At 31.9% G+C, this 17210-nt stretch overlaps 1 protein-coding gene across 6 annotated transcripts in view; it reads right to left on the bottom strand.

Annotated features, from left to right (window-relative positions):
- Positions 1 to 306: 306 nt before the first annotated feature.
- Positions 307 to 17210, bottom strand: part of LOC105219617 (homeotic protein antennapedia) — a 159039-nt gene continuing 142135 nt past the window's right edge. For 5 of the 6 annotated variants that reach the window (XM_054235945.1, XM_054235937.1, XM_054235935.1 and 2 more), the window contains 3 exons: positions 17024 to 17062; positions 16569 to 16785; positions 307 to 3693 (listed from right to left, as the gene is read on the bottom strand). In XM_054235945.1, coding sequence (XP_054091920.1) covers positions 3443 to 3693; positions 16569 to 16785; positions 17024 to 17062 — 507 coding nt within the window. In that variant the 3' untranslated portion in view covers positions 307 to 3442. The remainder of the gene's footprint in view (positions 3694 to 16568; positions 16786 to 17023; positions 17063 to 17210) is intronic. The other variant, XM_054235962.1, reaches the window with a different exon arrangement.

Below are 17210 nucleotides of genomic sequence, written 5' to 3'. Positions count from 1 at the left end.
CTTCAATTAAAGGTCAAATATTTTTAATTGTGGCAGTTCCATATCAATTAGAAATTGCTCACTATTGTAGTTGAGAAAATTATTTTTACCAATATATGTATATGGAGTATATTCTTGAAATCATAAACGAAAATCTTTTTCAGAAATGTTACCACGGATTGTCTAAGAGCAATACTTCCTCCATTATTGCTTAAATAGCATACCACTACTCCCACTACATTGTGTAAATAATGTTCTAGTCAACATTTATTTCTTTAAATATGTAAATACTATTTTATTATAAATTTTATAAATAAAAACAAAATATCAATTTTATATATTATTTTAATGTGCATCTTTGCTTCTTCATTTCCTCTCTTTAGACTAAAAGTAATATTGTTTTATATATTTACAACAAATAATTAATGACTTGCACACTTTATATATTTTTCAACTAGTTTCTAATGTCCACTGCTTAATACAACTATTATATTTTAGTTCTTTGTTTTATTTCACATTTAGCTTTGTAAACATAGACATGGTATTGCAAATACATTTTGCTCGCATTTTTGCATACAATATTGCAATATCCTTACACGGAAATTATTTGTTTAATACAATCTCTGTCTTCGCAGATAGGCGCAAGTTTTACGTATTTTTGAATATTCTTTTTTTTTTTAGACGCGTGTGTTAATTCTGAATGCTTCTTATTCCCAATTCACACCAATTATTGATGAACGAAAGTTAAAGAACATAAGTGTACAGCAATATGGTAAACTTTATTCCGGTATTATCCTGGTTGTAGCAAGTTTGCCATCAAAAATAATTTAACTTACATACGAATGTAATCCATACAAAATTACTACTTATTTGATCACAATGAATTCATTTCAATTGAAAAGATATCTCTGAATTTAACTAAAATTTTCAACTATGGACATATGTGTTTATATATGCATTTGTCAATGCGGTACATTATTCGTCAAATATACTCAATGCGAACTCTTATTAATGCATCTATCATTAATTCTTGAACCATTTACTCGTACTAACTTGTAACTTTTAAAACACATACGTACAGTTGCGGAGCTGATTTAGGAATAACTAAAGTTGAATGATTGTATATATGTATGTATTGTATATATGTATACAACTTCTAATATTTATACACTATATGTCTACTTCTGATTCTTTGCTGACTTTGGCTTTGGTTTATTTTAGGTTTGATGAAATAATATGTGGATAATTTTCTCCTCTATAAGTACTTATAATTATATAAATATGCTTATGTTCTTATCTGTGTCGGTCTGTCAGGGTCATTATTAGCATTCTGTTACAGCTATCATTTTTACTAATTCACATTATAATTTATTTTTAACCATCGTGGGTTTCTTTTATTTTATTTCAATTTACAAATGCTTTTCATGTTTCGAAAGTATGCAAATAGAAGTATTACTTTTATAATCTCAACACCATACTAAAGAATCTTTTCGATAAATACAAAGTACCAATACTTTATATAACATAATTCAATGTTGTACAGTTTTAGATCAATTTCGGTATACATAATATCCTCTCTTAGGTCAAGCTAAAAATATATATCCAATACTACAAACATTGAAAGTACTGACGTTTAGTTTTAGTTCAATACATATATGTCTGTTACAGGGGAATCGGTCTCAACCGAATTCATCGAAATTTGCAAAACTCTAAAAATCATTAAATGTTGCCTATATTCATTGAAATAAATTTATTCCATTTATTTATTTTGTTTTTGTTTAATTGGATAAATAAACCCTCAAACTTATTTAGATATTTTTCAATAAAGTTCATTTCAACATAAATTTGGTATCGTTCCTTACTTTTATATACATGTATGTATTGAAATATTCATACATAATAATAATTACACAAATTTGTATATATACATACATATAAAATTTACTTGAGGTGCGATTCAAATTACAAACCAGGTCTTCCGTTGAAGTAGGGTCAAATGGTCTTGCCCTTAAGTTTACTAGAATCGAATATTTAATAAAATAATCAAGAGCCGAATATATGGGACCATATATTTCTATGGGCTTACATTTGCATGCAAGACATTTGCCTTTATAGTACGCTTAAATTTTGCCAAGAATATGCGTCTCACCGGAAACAATAAAATGGAACTGTTGTTAATGAAAGTAAAAGTAAAATGTATTACTATTGTAAAAGATAACAATATTTTAACATTCAAATTATACATAAATCTGCGCTTTTGCAAAATATAGTCTCTAAAAATTATTGGACAGACAATAAGCCGTTGGAAAGTAGAGATAGTAGAATACATAATTCATACGTATTTTTGTAATTTAGAAGGAAAGTAATGCGGAACTCTGGTTTATTGGTCGTTCTTTGATACCAGGTAACATATTGAACCTCTTAGAGGAAATATGAAGTGAGACTTTGTATTTTCTCCTCCGATTATTTTATTGCATTATGTATATATATATATATATGTATATTATATATATAAACTTTAAATTACATATAATTTATATTATTTTAAGACCCTTTGAACTACGTATTTATGTGTGTATTTTTATTTTATTCTAATTACAGCTGAAAATGTCTAAAAAGTATTTCTTATGCTTTACATAAGAGTACATATTCCATATTTTAAGTATAGTTTTTATTTCATTTATGTTTTGGAATATTTATTAGCTTTCCCCATTTGTTTAGTATACTGGTTAGATTTCGTGTTTATTAGTTTATTTTATTATTATTATTATTTTATTTGTTGTGTATACTTTATTTTTAATCAATAACTTATTTAAAGTTGAGGTCACATGAGTTGGTTTTGTTGAGTTTATTTATTTAGATACTTTATCATTGCTAAATAATTTACCCATTTAGTTAATTATCTTATGCAATTAATGCTCCACCTAATAACACCCTACGTATGTTTTGCATGTAGGCTATGTACTATGCTATGTTAATGTACACATTGCAAATCATCATAATACAAGTTAAGTAAAATAATAACAAATGTCCTTTAAGAATTAACTAATTAAGTTTACGGATTTGGAAAAAATATATAAAATTATTTTAGTATATCATATGCTTTTCAATTTTAATTCCAATTTACATTTCATTTTCGATAATCGATTTCACTCTTCTTACAAATGTGTGAATTTTAGATTAAAATTAAAACTTTAGCAACATTATACTACGAAATTGTAGTTGTTAGTAATATAACCGTACGACAAAATAAACTAATAATATTACATTCTCTCGTTAGCTTAGGACGATGTGCTTTAATCAATTTACTAACATTAGATGTACATGAAATCACGTTTTTAAATATCGTTCCCTTAGCAATATGAAGGACAGACAATGTTCAATAAGTTATTTGCGTGTTTTGCCCTGTCTCACTGTGGTACTAGATTAAGCGCGACTCTTTGTTTCCCTCATTTTCAGTGTCTTATTGCGGACTGTTGGGTGGTGTGATCTCATCGCCTTCTCCTCCGGATCCCGGTTCTCCTTTTGTTTTATTCTCTTTTTTCCATTTCATTCGTCGATTCTGGAACCAGATCTTTATTTGTCGCTCTGTGAGACACAACGCATGAGCGATCTCGATTCGTCGCCGCCTTGTCAGGTAACGATTGAAATGAAACTCTTTCTCTAACTCCAATGTTTGGTAACGGGTATATGTCTGTCGCCCACGTTTGCGTTCTGTGGGGTTAAGAATGAATAATAAATATTATTAACATTTTGAATATAAGATGGATAAGAGTTACAATCAAATTACTCAATACTGAATTTTAGACAACTACCAAACCAAAATCCAATTTCATACTTCAAAACTAACACACGACTTATTAGCCATAACAAGAATTTACATACTTATATAGGTATAATGCAAGTGAAATGGACGTGTAGGAAATTATGTTAGTGTGGTAGGGTGTGCTGGACGACAACTCCCGAGTTGTGAACACGTAAACGAAAAGATCAAAGAGCGACCTTATCAAATCAGACGATTTGTAATTGTCAGTATATCACCACGGTGGTGAACTCGCATTTTCCAATTGCATCTCTTCGTTGTTTTTTATTGTACTGTATGATCACTGTAAAATCGTATTGAAATGATTTGTGCTCGTATGTATGTGTTTCATGTTGGGACAGCCACTTTTGCCGGCTGGATGAGGTTTGAAGTGCACGGAATTTCGGCCAGTCGATTCTAGGTCTAGTTGCCAGACCATCAAGGAGTATATTCCTGTATCTCCGCATGGAGGTGCATGTGTAAATGCCAGCTGCAGGTTAAAAGCTGAATGTTGTGTAGAGGCGAATGACACTGGTGACTATGAGCTAACTAATTATGCGCGGCAAAATGAAAATGTATATTTTTTTATTTTCGAAACCAACAGCGCCATATTTTAGAACATAGTACCCAACAAGAAAATCAAAAGCATTTAATACATACAATGTACCTACATACACACGTAAACGCCTATACATATATACATGTTGTCTAGAGTGTGTGTCGCTATTCAAGAAATGAATGCACTTTGCTTAAACCACAGACAAGTGCGATCAATCATGATTGGATGCATACAGTGTATAAGTTCTTAGCCAGCCCTCGGAGTATTTTGATAGGAACGTTGGCGGCAGTAACGAAACTGTGAGTATAGGAAGCAACTATAAATGAACAATTTCGGGCAATTAAAAAATAGATCTGCATTATAGCGTATTTTTACATATATTTAGCTTGAAATAATAAATATAAATATCATCAGAAATATGAATTACTTAATATGCAATTGTGTTCGTATGAAAATATGTAAGAAGTGCTTGAAATTCTCACAAATACCCAGAATTACATTTATTATTTCGCTTTTTAGACTAATCTCTGTTAGCCCGTCTGTCTGGGTATTAGATAACTTGAAGAAATATTTCACTAGCTGTGCGGAATTCGATAGATTAGTTTTTAGAGGACAAAGTATATGCGCTAGGAAATGGTAGGAAATATATATTTCTCGTAAGATTGCATTATTTCATATGAACTTTAAGTTATTTTGTGTTTTTTTTTTTAAGGAAAACTCATTTACATTAAAAATAACAATATTGTATCTACGGCATTTAAGTATTCTAAATTTCTACCTATATACATATGTATATGATGTGCGACCGCATCCAAACCTTAATCGTAATCTTCTTAACAAATTTTTTTGTTTCTACGAATATAAATAAATATTTAAGCGGCTTTCCATCTAGCTTATTAACTTGTATTAAGTAATTCTGAATTATATATAATAAAAGGTATACGTGTATATTTCCTTAGAAAGATTGTAAAACTATTATTTCATCCATAAATATAACATATATATCAATAGAATGATTGTTGATTGTTTGACTTTTAACTATTCTGTGGTTTAGCTATTTTAAAGAGGAAATTATGGAATGTTACTGATTTCCTTCAAGTTGGGTGAAACACACTCGAATTTAATTAATTGAAAAGCTACAGGCATTTAGGATCCGTATCGAACCGGTATCATAACGAACGACAAATCCATCATCGGCAAAAGTAAAAACAACAATAGCTTAAAAGTAATAATAATGAAAAATTCAAGTACGAGTAAAATGGTGGCTTAATCGCAATTTAATTACAATATGTTTACTGCCATATCAAAAAATTGCCCATTACCACAGATGTGTGCGTGTGGTGCGTGAGCATGTATGTACTTATATATTTGACTCTTTCAGAAGTTGTTCGTTGTAACCGGGCCTTTTCTTTTTTTCTTTGTTGGGTGTCTCTAAGGCAATTTTTGTTATGACCAAGCCGGGCCATGAATATTTACGCTAATTGCTCTAGTGTGTGTGCACTAATGCGATTTTAATAATTTTCCTATACACATAGGATGTTTATTACAACCACCGTACCACCATCGGTTTAATAACATTTATCACAATGCCGCCAAACGGAGGGAAAGAGCGAAATAAAGCAACACTGAAAATAGGCGCCACCACGATCGACGTTTTGACGAAATGTCCGAAAGGTGGTATGAACAAAAAATGGAGTCCGTATGCAACATATACGTATGCGTCAATTGGTAGCCATAATTGATTTGGAAGAATGGAATACGGAGGCTTTAAACTCAATAACCGTCTGTGCTTATGGACATTATATACAGATATCTCAGGGATGGGGGTATTTATTGGATTTCATTGACATTACAGAAAATCAAATGGTTACTACTAAAGCTATGTCTATATTCTACAAGAAAATAAAAGTCGTTCAAGGATCTCATACATATAGACTGCATATAGTTCAAAAGGAAAGTTGTTATCAAAATATTACGTTTTATCAGAATCTCTCAGGAGACTTTGGAAAATATATTGCAAAATGTAGAAGACCAAAATGGTAAACTTGATAACAACACGTGAAAGCCACGGAAAGAGATGTCAACACGTCGGTTGTAATACACAAATATCCTTTTGCTTGTCTCTCTTTCCACCTAAAGCGAATATAATAGATTAGTGTAACAATTCAATGGCAGGCCAAGTTTTTTGTTTGCCTAAAAAAGCTTAGTTCGGCATTGTCTTCAACTGAAATTGATGATGATTTACTAAAACTGCCTCGAGTTACAATATTTACTTGGTTGCTGTACATATAGTACATATGTATATGTGTTTGTACTTTGTACCTAATCATATACATATGTGTGATATTATAGAATTATAATTACATTTTACAGGCAATACTAAGAACCAATATGCCATGAGATTTCGGAGTTTAGAGACAGGCCAATTTCCTTTGATCAATTGACTTACGCGTAGAGCCTGTATTAGTAAATAGGGTTTTATGCCAAATATATACGTTTTTACTTAAACAATTCAATGTTTAAGCCCTCAGTTAATACTCATCCATTGAATGTAATATGAACATTTGAGAAAAAGAAAGTTGAAACGAGATGCGAATACCCTCAGATAAAAAACAAAAAAGTAAAAAAAAAAAGTAAAAGTAAAAGTATCCGTTTTGGAATAAAAACTAAATTACTCCAGATGCCATTGTGCTTTGGCAAACTCAATGACAAAAGGTGAACGTGAGATTTCTACCGTTGTTGTCTTTTTTCTTCTTTGCATCTTTGGTTTCAATGAATGGACCCGGTTCTCATTTTTCTTTAAAAATTTTACGCATCGGTTCGTGGAGTGTTGAGCGTGCAGACACCTTAATATCCATTTCCATTTACCTAAATGGCATTGACAATTATAATATTCAAAATTATAGCTGGCATATTTTTGGAGCTTTTCGTAATTTAGGGCGACAATAATACTTCGCTTCGGTAATTTACTTAATTGCTGTTTTTTCCAAACTTTTTTGTAAATGTAGAGAGTAGTTCCTCTGCTCTGCTCTGTTTAGTCGAACAGGGAGTATGCCATTATTGCATGGAATTATGTAAAAAGTTGTCATTGAGGTGACATTTTTTGGATATTGTAGAAAATCATCTAAACACTAGTTTTCATATTCTAACAGACAGTACTTCTTGATTCATTACAACCATGTGAATATGTATAAATTTCTCCAGTGTAAGCCTTCAAATAGCTCTATATATATATGTAGGTATATAGTATTTTTTTTTTTTTTGTAGCACACAAAGCAATTAAGTGTAATTTAATAATATTTTGATTTCACGTAATTACTGCATTCATGCATAAAGCTAAAACAACATTTACAAAGAGTAGCTTGATTCGATTTTAATTGCTCAGCTCACACTAATTTGTGCGTGTACATGTATGTATGTTTATATTATTGCGTAAGTGCATGTAAATTGGACAAATTCACCTTTGATATCAGACTATATACTACAAATAAATGAAACGCATATATAAATATGATATGGGAATTTTAATTATTTTAGGAAACTTAAATTCGTTTTTACATATGTTCTATATGGATAGCATATATGATCATATCGAGGGGTACTATGTATATTGTTTAATTCTATTAAAATTACTTTTAAAAATTATTATGAAAGAACTTTTGTTTTAAACAAGAAACAGAAGCCAGCACGAAGTGTGTCGCACATCTTGTGAGGTGTGTAAAATTGGCATTTATAGTGGACAAATTACACTAAGTAATAAAATATACTCCTTTCGCTCAAAGCATTCAAAGAAAAATTGCCAAGAAAAAAATTGTGACAAAAAGCTTTAAAGCGAAAATGTTTTTTTAATTGCGGAAATTACTAAAAACTATACGTTGAACGCGCTTATTAATGATATGCGCAAGCGAGCTGTACATATTGCATGCACACATTCCTCTACACAAACGTGGAGTTGTTGTATGCTCACAAAGTTATTTATGCTTGTAAATTTATTAATTCTGTGTAGCAAAAACTATGCCTGCGTGTGGTATTTTTAATGTCATCAAGTCTATATAAAAAAGTGACAACTCATCACCAAATGACACAGCAAAAAGGCAGCCTACAGATGTAACTTAGTTGGCCGTCTAGAGATAGAGCGCAAATAGTTGTAGAACTAATATTTCAAGTTTCAATTTACAACTTTAAAAAGGTAATCGCATCATAGAACACCGTAATCTTACACCAATCTCTTTTTTGGATAACTAAGTATTCTTCCAAGTTTAAATTACTTTAAAGTTATCCTTTGAGTAAATTTGTTTCCATATTTAAGAGTTTAATGTAATGAGTATAATCACCTGATAATCTGGAATAAATTTAGTTTTAATAAGTCATTACGTAAGAGCTGCCTATATTTGCCTACACTGTCACCAAATAAAAAATAAGTAAACAAATTACTAAAACTACAACATGTATTATGAAAACTCATACAACAACTAACAGTGAGTGGTTAATAGACAAATATGTTGCTTGTGGAAATAAAGTAGTCGCATGAAATTCTTACTGAGTTCAACAAAAAACAAGAACCGAATCGCCGAACTGCACAACGGGATACTGGACATGGAAGAAGGAACATGGCTTCGCATGGCGTGTTTTAGTCAGCTGTCAAATGTTTTGATATGGGTCCTACTTTACAGTAGAACTCTTTTACACATGCGCATTTGCAGATGCATATATGGATCTCTTCATATGCACAAGAGACTTGTTTTTATAAGAAAGAAAAAACACATATGAACAAATCAGCATTGAATTAAAATAGCATTTTTTATGAAATTTCGTTGGATTATCCTTCGAAAGCTCTGTGTTTATTTGTAACAAACATTTAGTTGATGTGTTGGTTTATTTACCACGTATTCAACAAGCGAGAGCCGTACTTTAAAACAGTTTGAAAATGCTGAGGTGTTTTGTTCCAACCATTGTCTGTTTCTCATATACATTAAGTCAGCTATCTTTGAAATCCAAAAATTTGAGGGCCTGCATTTTGAATTTTGGTTATGCTCATTACAAAGAGTAAAAGGTGAAAGGTGAAGAGAAAGGTGGGGGTAAATGTTTTGAGTTAGGCAATGAGCTGTCCACTTACTCGAATATATGTACATATTTTAATCTCCTTCGATGATTAATCGTAATCCATTTCCTTTTGTTTTTAATTTCAGTTTTCTTCACTTTGTCTGGCTGTTAAACCGTTTAAGTGCTTAGGAACAATGCAAAACTTTATATGAAAGTTAAAAGCAACCATTAACTGAGAGAAAATACTCCAAAAATCCTTGCGATGAACTAAACTGAATGGAGTCAAAATTAAAAATTACTTGTTGGCAATGAATTTGAGTGCTAATATTTATTAAGAGCAATAAAATATGCAAACGAGAGAAGTGTTTAGTGGTAACCGCAAGGCAAAGCACAAAGGTAATTTTGATATTTTTATGGTTTAAGTCCATATTTTTAATTATATAAATATACAAAGGAAGAAAAACATAAAAATATTATCCATATTGCAAAAAAACTTCTTTTTATGAATAACACATTTTTGTTTCGTTAATTAAAAACGAAAAAATTGCATTGCAACTGGAGATTTGATGTCCACAAGAAATTTATGCCATTCCTTACATACGCACATTTGATGCACTCATACAATCAACGATTCTGGATACAATATGGTTGAGTTTGCAGCGACAAGCAAAGTTCACCCACAGTGCCGAGTGGGGGAGATACATACATATGTATATACCAGCGCTACCGTCAATGCTGTCAAGCCATCATCAAAAAAAATTTTGCATTTTCAAACTTCAGCATATTTTCCGTTAGTTGTTGTACGTTGTACTCTGGGTTGCTATAACACCATTTGGAAAAATAAAGGAAAGGTGCGGCAATCCCAGGGGCAGTGACAGAAGTGTCTGTTTGGAAATAAAAAATATTGCAATATCCTGCAATTTCAGTTGTTTTTTAAGTTCATCAGCCATATTAAATTTTTTTCTGTGTTTTCTGTGGTAAAGCTGTTCTGATTTGTTTGTTATTTGCTTGAAATTTTGTTTACAGATATTCCATTGGAGGTACAGGAAAAAATATTGTCAATAAATGCTTCTGAATTTTTTACATTGGATCGACGACTTGTCCCTATTACATAATAATACGCATACGTTTTCGGAATGTAGCAATACGGTGGGAGTATTGGTATCAAAAACTACTTATAAAAAAAGAGAATGTGCATAAATAATATAATACACTCACCGACTGATATTGAATCGTAACTTATTAAAAAAAAACTCTTAATTGAGCCTTCTAAGTTACCATAGTCAATAATGTCATTTAAAATGTAAGCAAAGAAGGTCGTTTGGCAGTGTCCAGCAGCACTGTCTTTTTTCATATCATATCAGCAGAACTTCTTTTTTAGTAATTTGAAAAATTTGCGTAATTTTTCAGGGATCACATAATGAAAGGAAACAAAATATCAAAATGACAGGTGTATATACCTAAATAGTCATATGTACATGTATAAAACAGTTACGGACGAGAAATGTATGCAATATATATATGTATGGACGAGTCCACAAATCCAAACAGTAGTGCGTACCCACGAGGCCATCACTCACAACCCTCAGCTCAAGCGAAGGTGGATCATAAAGAAAAAAACTGCCACCACCCCATTCCCAAAGGATATTAGATGAATTGTGTATTTCGCAAAATAACGAAATGACTAAATGGTTGTTGTGGTGGTTGCTCTGTCGCTGCTTACACATACAGAAGGTGAATTTACAGTTGCCACTTTAACAAAGAACGTAACTTAGAAATAATCATAAACAGTAGTGAATTAAAATTTAATTATAACTAAATATACATAATTTGAGTATAAGAACTAAGAATTACAGTACACAAGTACCTATGAATGAAGTTTATTCGATACTTTAGAAACGAAATTCAACTAAAATGGAAAATGTTATCAATGTTTCTTAACAACTAGTAGATGCTGGCTGTCAGTAAGAGACAGAGTGCCAAAATTGAGAAGCTACTCTCACAAAAAACGAAAGTTAAGAAACGGTTAATTAGCAGATAAACATGTGAGTACCCTTTTTGGCAAATACTTCATTTCGCATCTTAAAAATTAGTCAATATGATATTGAATAAATTACTATAGCAAACGAACGCCAATAAAAATTTAATTAATTTGTATATTAAAAGCAATATATTAATTAACATATGTACCTATGCCCGTATATTATCGTTTGAATCAAATTCAATTTAGTCCAATATAATAATTACAAATAAAAAATATTAAAAATAACAAAAATCAAAGCCAATTCCGAAAGCATTTCTGATTTGCGCATTCATTCAATATCTGTCTATATGTGACAGTAGCTAATTGCAGGCAGCTCCGGGTAAGAAATGCTTTGCCAGCAGTAACTTGGCTAGGTATAGAGAAACACACCAATTATAACTTTACGAAACTTTAGTATCTTGGAACAACTCTCTGATATAAAGCTCTCAGGATGACTGGTGAAATACAAACCTCTATTTATTCAGAATAAAAACCAGTTTTTGGCAAAAGCATAAAATTTGTGAGGGTAGCTAATCTTGACACCCCAAAATCCATAGCTCTGACTGAGCAGATTTGGCTCCACCCTTAGCAGTTTTCGTTGAGATGTTAGCACAACATGAATAATAAAAAAATTTATTTTTTTCCGCAGCTTCTTTCGATGTTATTGCGGATTTTGCCTATTCCTAAACAAACATCAAACATTTGGTTAACGGTCAGTAGACGGCTGTCATTGGTAGTTGCGTAGGGAATTGGTTTAAAAAATTCCTCACGCATCTTGCAAATTATCTTTTGATCCGCACACTTAAGTGTCAAAATGAAGTGAAAACGCAAAAACTTACATGCATTGAAAAGAAATAAAGCACAATAGAAAAAAATGTGAAAAACTTTCGGACATATTGTTGGCAGTTCTTGTTTTTTGTACATACATATGTACATAAATATAGTACATATGTACATAAGTATTTCTTAAATTCTATAGTGGCAATGTGTATCATGTTGTCATGATTTTTTTGTCAAGGCTTTCTCAGCGTTTGCTTTCTTTTACACTAACCTGACAGTTATTAATGAGTTAAGAATTTATTGATAGCATCCTAAGAAACGATTGGATAGTGATATGATTGCTTTGTCTTATTGTATAAAAAGTCAAAATTTTAATGATTTTAATTTACCTATTACATTTCGTTGTTTAATTTAGCAATATTTTTCCTCTAGTAGTATACAAGCATATATAATATTAAAAATATATTATTTTTCAAACTGAAAGAACTGATAAAACAAAACACAATGGCACCATAAAATGCACGTGATGAGATCTACGTGCAAACATATGTACTTATTATAAACAAAGACTCAGTTCCTTTAGCGTTTGGAAAATAATACGAGTATTTGTAAGACTCGCATTCACATGTACTCGTACATCGCAGTTGCAGTCAAGTTTATTTGCTTGACTTTTCCGCGCCAGTATAAGGTTATCAGACAGCATTTATAAGCTCGAAATCGCCCACTTAAGTAGTCCCTGTCTGAACTGTCCTGTTTTCCAGCACGTTTTCCAATGCCGTTTCTGCCCCACACATGCATCTCCTGCATCTCTTAGGACTGGCGTTTCGAAAAGCAGTTTACGAAAATCCTCAACTTAACAAAATGCTCAATATACGAACAAACCTTCAGAAACATAAAAAAACGAAAAAATAAAATCTGTGAAGAAAAGTAAGAGAAGAAAGTGCAACATCAACGCAGTAATCGCAAGAAAACTCAGGCGGTGGCATGCGGATGAAAATCGTTGAAAAGTTTAAGTGAAAGAAGAAAGCAACGGATTTGAAGGCATAAGAGTTGCACAAATAACAACGCGCCATGTTGCATCCTCAGTCTGGGTAAATGTTACCCGTTGGAGGTGATCATTGTTTTCCGTTTAGTATATCCCTTTGTTTAACTTTTTTGTTATATGAACTTTGTAACTTATTTGAAACATAATAAGAATACAAAGTAATGCATATATGTATGTAGTGCGGTATAGGGATCTGAGAAAATGCATTTGGAGTAGTTAGACATTGGAAGCTTCAAACTGTTTTAGCAAAGTGGAATGCTTACAATGAAGTGCAGTTATACCCATGAAATTATAAAGTTTGCGAACGTTAGCATTTATTTTGCAACAATAACAATATTGTTTATTAGAATTGGTTTGAAAGTCAACCATTAACTTTTCCGTTCAGCAGGAGGAGTTTAGTTTTGTATTTCGTACACTTACTAATTCATCAAAATAAATTTAGTAAAGGAAATTATTGTTAGTTTTAATATTTTATATTTTATAAATATTTATTTATTCACAAACGCCGACACTCACTCGTAATGACTGAATTGAAGAAAGCAAACACTTGTTGCGAAAAGATTCATAAATGTTGCTGCAATGTATAGCTTAGGCGTCGCAACGACTTGAAAAGGAAAGGAGGATGTTGTAGGAATGTATTTATGCATAACATCTATGGACCGTTTTAGCCGTGTCGAAATATTTACAAAGGTTGTGAAATATAATATATCAATTGTAAATATGGGGAAATGGTTTTTTTTTGAAAGGAAATAGAAGGAACGAGTGTCACATACTCTCACACACGCATATTAGCTATATTTATAAAAATTAAAATTATATTATATATATATAATAATAAATATATTTTCCAAATAAGTATATCAAGTTCTTAAGGTTCATATTTATGGTACAAAACAATTTAAATTTTTTTTGGTGTTATGAAATAAATAAGAAATTAATATATCAAAACCACAAACAGTCGCCATTTGTGCTGCCCTGTACCCAATTTATACGGCCTTTCAAAGTGGTGGCTGTGGCCATATAATCAAACAAAGCACAATCATTCATCTCCTGTGCCGCACACAATGGCCATTGCAAAGCTTTTTTATCATTGTCGAAGTTGGTGTTCTTGTGACCATAAGCTTTACATCTTAATTAAAGACGTTTCGCACCTTTCACCCGACGCATCGCCACAATCAAATCCCAAAAAGGAAGTGAACAATTTAAGGTGCAGTTGCTTATTTCAAATACGGTACGGAAATCGTGATAGAAGAGCATTAAAAATAATAAAAGAACAAAAACCAAAAAACTACCACTTGGCTGTATGCTGGCCAGAAAATCGTTGGGAGATTTTCGATTTAATGCAACAGCTTGCAAAGCTACGATGAGTCACGAATTCAGTTGGCAGTCAGTTAAGTCCAAAGTGTGGGCATAATAAAAATTATAGGACGTTGCTTGTGGTGAGAATGATAAAATACACATTGAATATTTCATTTTTTTATCCTTGACGCCTATTTTTTGACACATTCAGTTCTGTACCAAGGACCAATTGTTAGCAAAAGCTTAAGATATTGTACCAGAGCCGGTCATAAATGACTTATATTTTCTAATCCATATATATTAGAAAATAACTTCAATTATTGCAAATTTGGAATAATATTTGTAGTAATTAAAATAAAATACAGATTTTTCAAATTACAATTATAATGAAATTAGAAAATAAAGTAGTTAGCAAACTAATTGCTAGTCCTTTATTCCATATTAAAGATGAAAAGTATACACCGAAAAAAGATTCATTAAAAAAGTATAATACTGAATAATACATTAAATTGTTGAAGCTTATTTATAGAAGAACCAGACTTCAAGGTTGCCATTTACCTGCAGGGTGATTGGACATTAGTTTATACTGTTGAAGCAAGTTTGTTTTGCGCATTTGGACAACAACATCATACCAAATCGCCAGGCCTTTGTGATGCTTATACAAAAAAGTGAACTTTTCATTTGAAAGCGATGTTGCAATGCACGGGAATTCAAACAGCTTATAAAGTGAGAAAGAAAGAAATTTATAAAATAAGACCAATGTTGGTTGAGAGGCTTAACCAATGTTTGAGCCGCATACAACAACATATCGCATGAAATTGACAACAACTTTGCATGGGCCATGAATGAACTTTGAAAACAACCAAAACAAACAAATCCACGTATAAACAGCCAATAGCCAGAATAACGACAACCGAACTGCATTTGCAAATACATGACGACGAAGTTGAAAAAATACGCAAACCGTGTTCCAGAGATTAATAAATTGATGGCATCCATTGCACATAACGTGTAACTAATGGGGGTAATCAATTTTGCTTTACATCTCAATCTGGCTTAAAAAACACACACATTAAAATACGGCGACTCACGGTCCAGATGATTGCAAACTAAACTCTAAAAAGTAGAAAAAAATAAATAAACTCAAGGAATATTCAAATAAAGCTGTTTTTCAATGATTGCGAGACTATGCATAAAGTTCTATCCGGCAGTTCATTGACTCGAGCACCTAGACAACTTACATATGTACGTAACATTTTTTAGGAACTGAAACAAATATCAAAATTCGCTCGCACAGAAGGCGCTTACTGATGAAAGAATTTTCTCTACCTAGTCCTAGTTCAAAGTGTTTCTATACAAGCCTTGCTTATACCAACCCAACAGGTACAAATACCATTGCGTAAAAATCTCAATTTTTGTCCAAACCTTTTACCTTTCTTTCCGAATATATGTATGTACGTATAACTTTATACAAATGAGAGCATTTCAAGGTCGTGAAATTTTAGAAATCCTTTCAATCTCAATGTTTTCGTTTCGTCACAATGGCAGTGAATTTAAATACTTGCAAATTTTACTTTTGTTTGCAGTTTTAATTTCCGTAAATTCGTTCCGCTCCATTTTGCAAAATGTTAAGGATCCCTAACTGTTTCGTCTTATTGTTATTTGGTATGATAGCTGTGTACGCCTGTTATGTAGCATTCTACAGCGCAGTGTGAGAGAAAACATCCCTTGGAGAGGGTTGCCATCACACACTTAATACATGTACATATGTATGTACGTGTAATATGTTTAATTAGACCGCGTTCATATACGAATACTCTCACACAAATCGAATCTAATTGGACCAACTAAATAAAACTATATGTATATCCACCACATTATACAATGAGATCGTTGCATGCACACCTCAATTCAACACACTACTCAATTCTACTCAACTCAACTACAAGTACTCACAACATTTTACTTGAATGAGAGTAAGAAAAAATTCCACTTAATACGTTCATGGAATTTTTGAGGCACTTTCCTTGACACTTACCAAATTGACTGCGCATCCAGGGATACAATGGCGATGGCATCCCTGATGACTGCGAATTTGGATTTTGTGATGGTGGTGTATGTTGTCCAGGATGTCCCTGATGCATTTGTGGTGGTCCCTGAGCCTGATGCATCATGGTTTGTGGTGGTCCGCCTACGGGTGGAATGCCAGTCTGTTGTTGGCCATACATGCTCATTTGATGATGATTCTGATGAACCTTCGAAGGCAAATTCAATAAATTAATATGTAGATAGAGACACAAAACAAGTAAAGTTCAATAGTTGTTACATACACATATATGCATTGCTTAATATTATCATGTAATGACAAATAAAATAAATACAAACTGAACATTGGAGTTGGGTTATTTAAAATTAGGTCAAAATTAAATACAAAAAACTAAACGTATTATTATTCACTACACTTTGCTGATCGAAGTTAGTGACTTCGCTTACCTCATTAACATCTGGGATTCCGACGTCGTTGTAACCCAACTGCGACATTGTAAAATATAGAATTTGTATTTATGTTAAATTTTCGTAAAATTTGAGCAAGAAAAATTTAATTTAAAGTTTAGATTTTATCAAGAACGAAAACATCCTGTTTTATATTAATTGCATAAAGAAGAACAAGACATCTTCA

This window comes from Zeugodacus cucurbitae, chromosome 2 (genome assembly GCF_028554725.1).
Source record: "Zeugodacus cucurbitae isolate PBARC_wt_2022May chromosome 2, idZeuCucr1.2, whole genome shotgun sequence".
Taxonomy (NCBI): Eukaryota; Metazoa; Arthropoda; class Insecta; order Diptera; family Tephritidae; genus Zeugodacus; species Zeugodacus cucurbitae.
The sequence above is the reverse complement of the archived record's forward strand: the minus strand, read 5'-3'. Positions and strand labels throughout refer to the sequence as shown.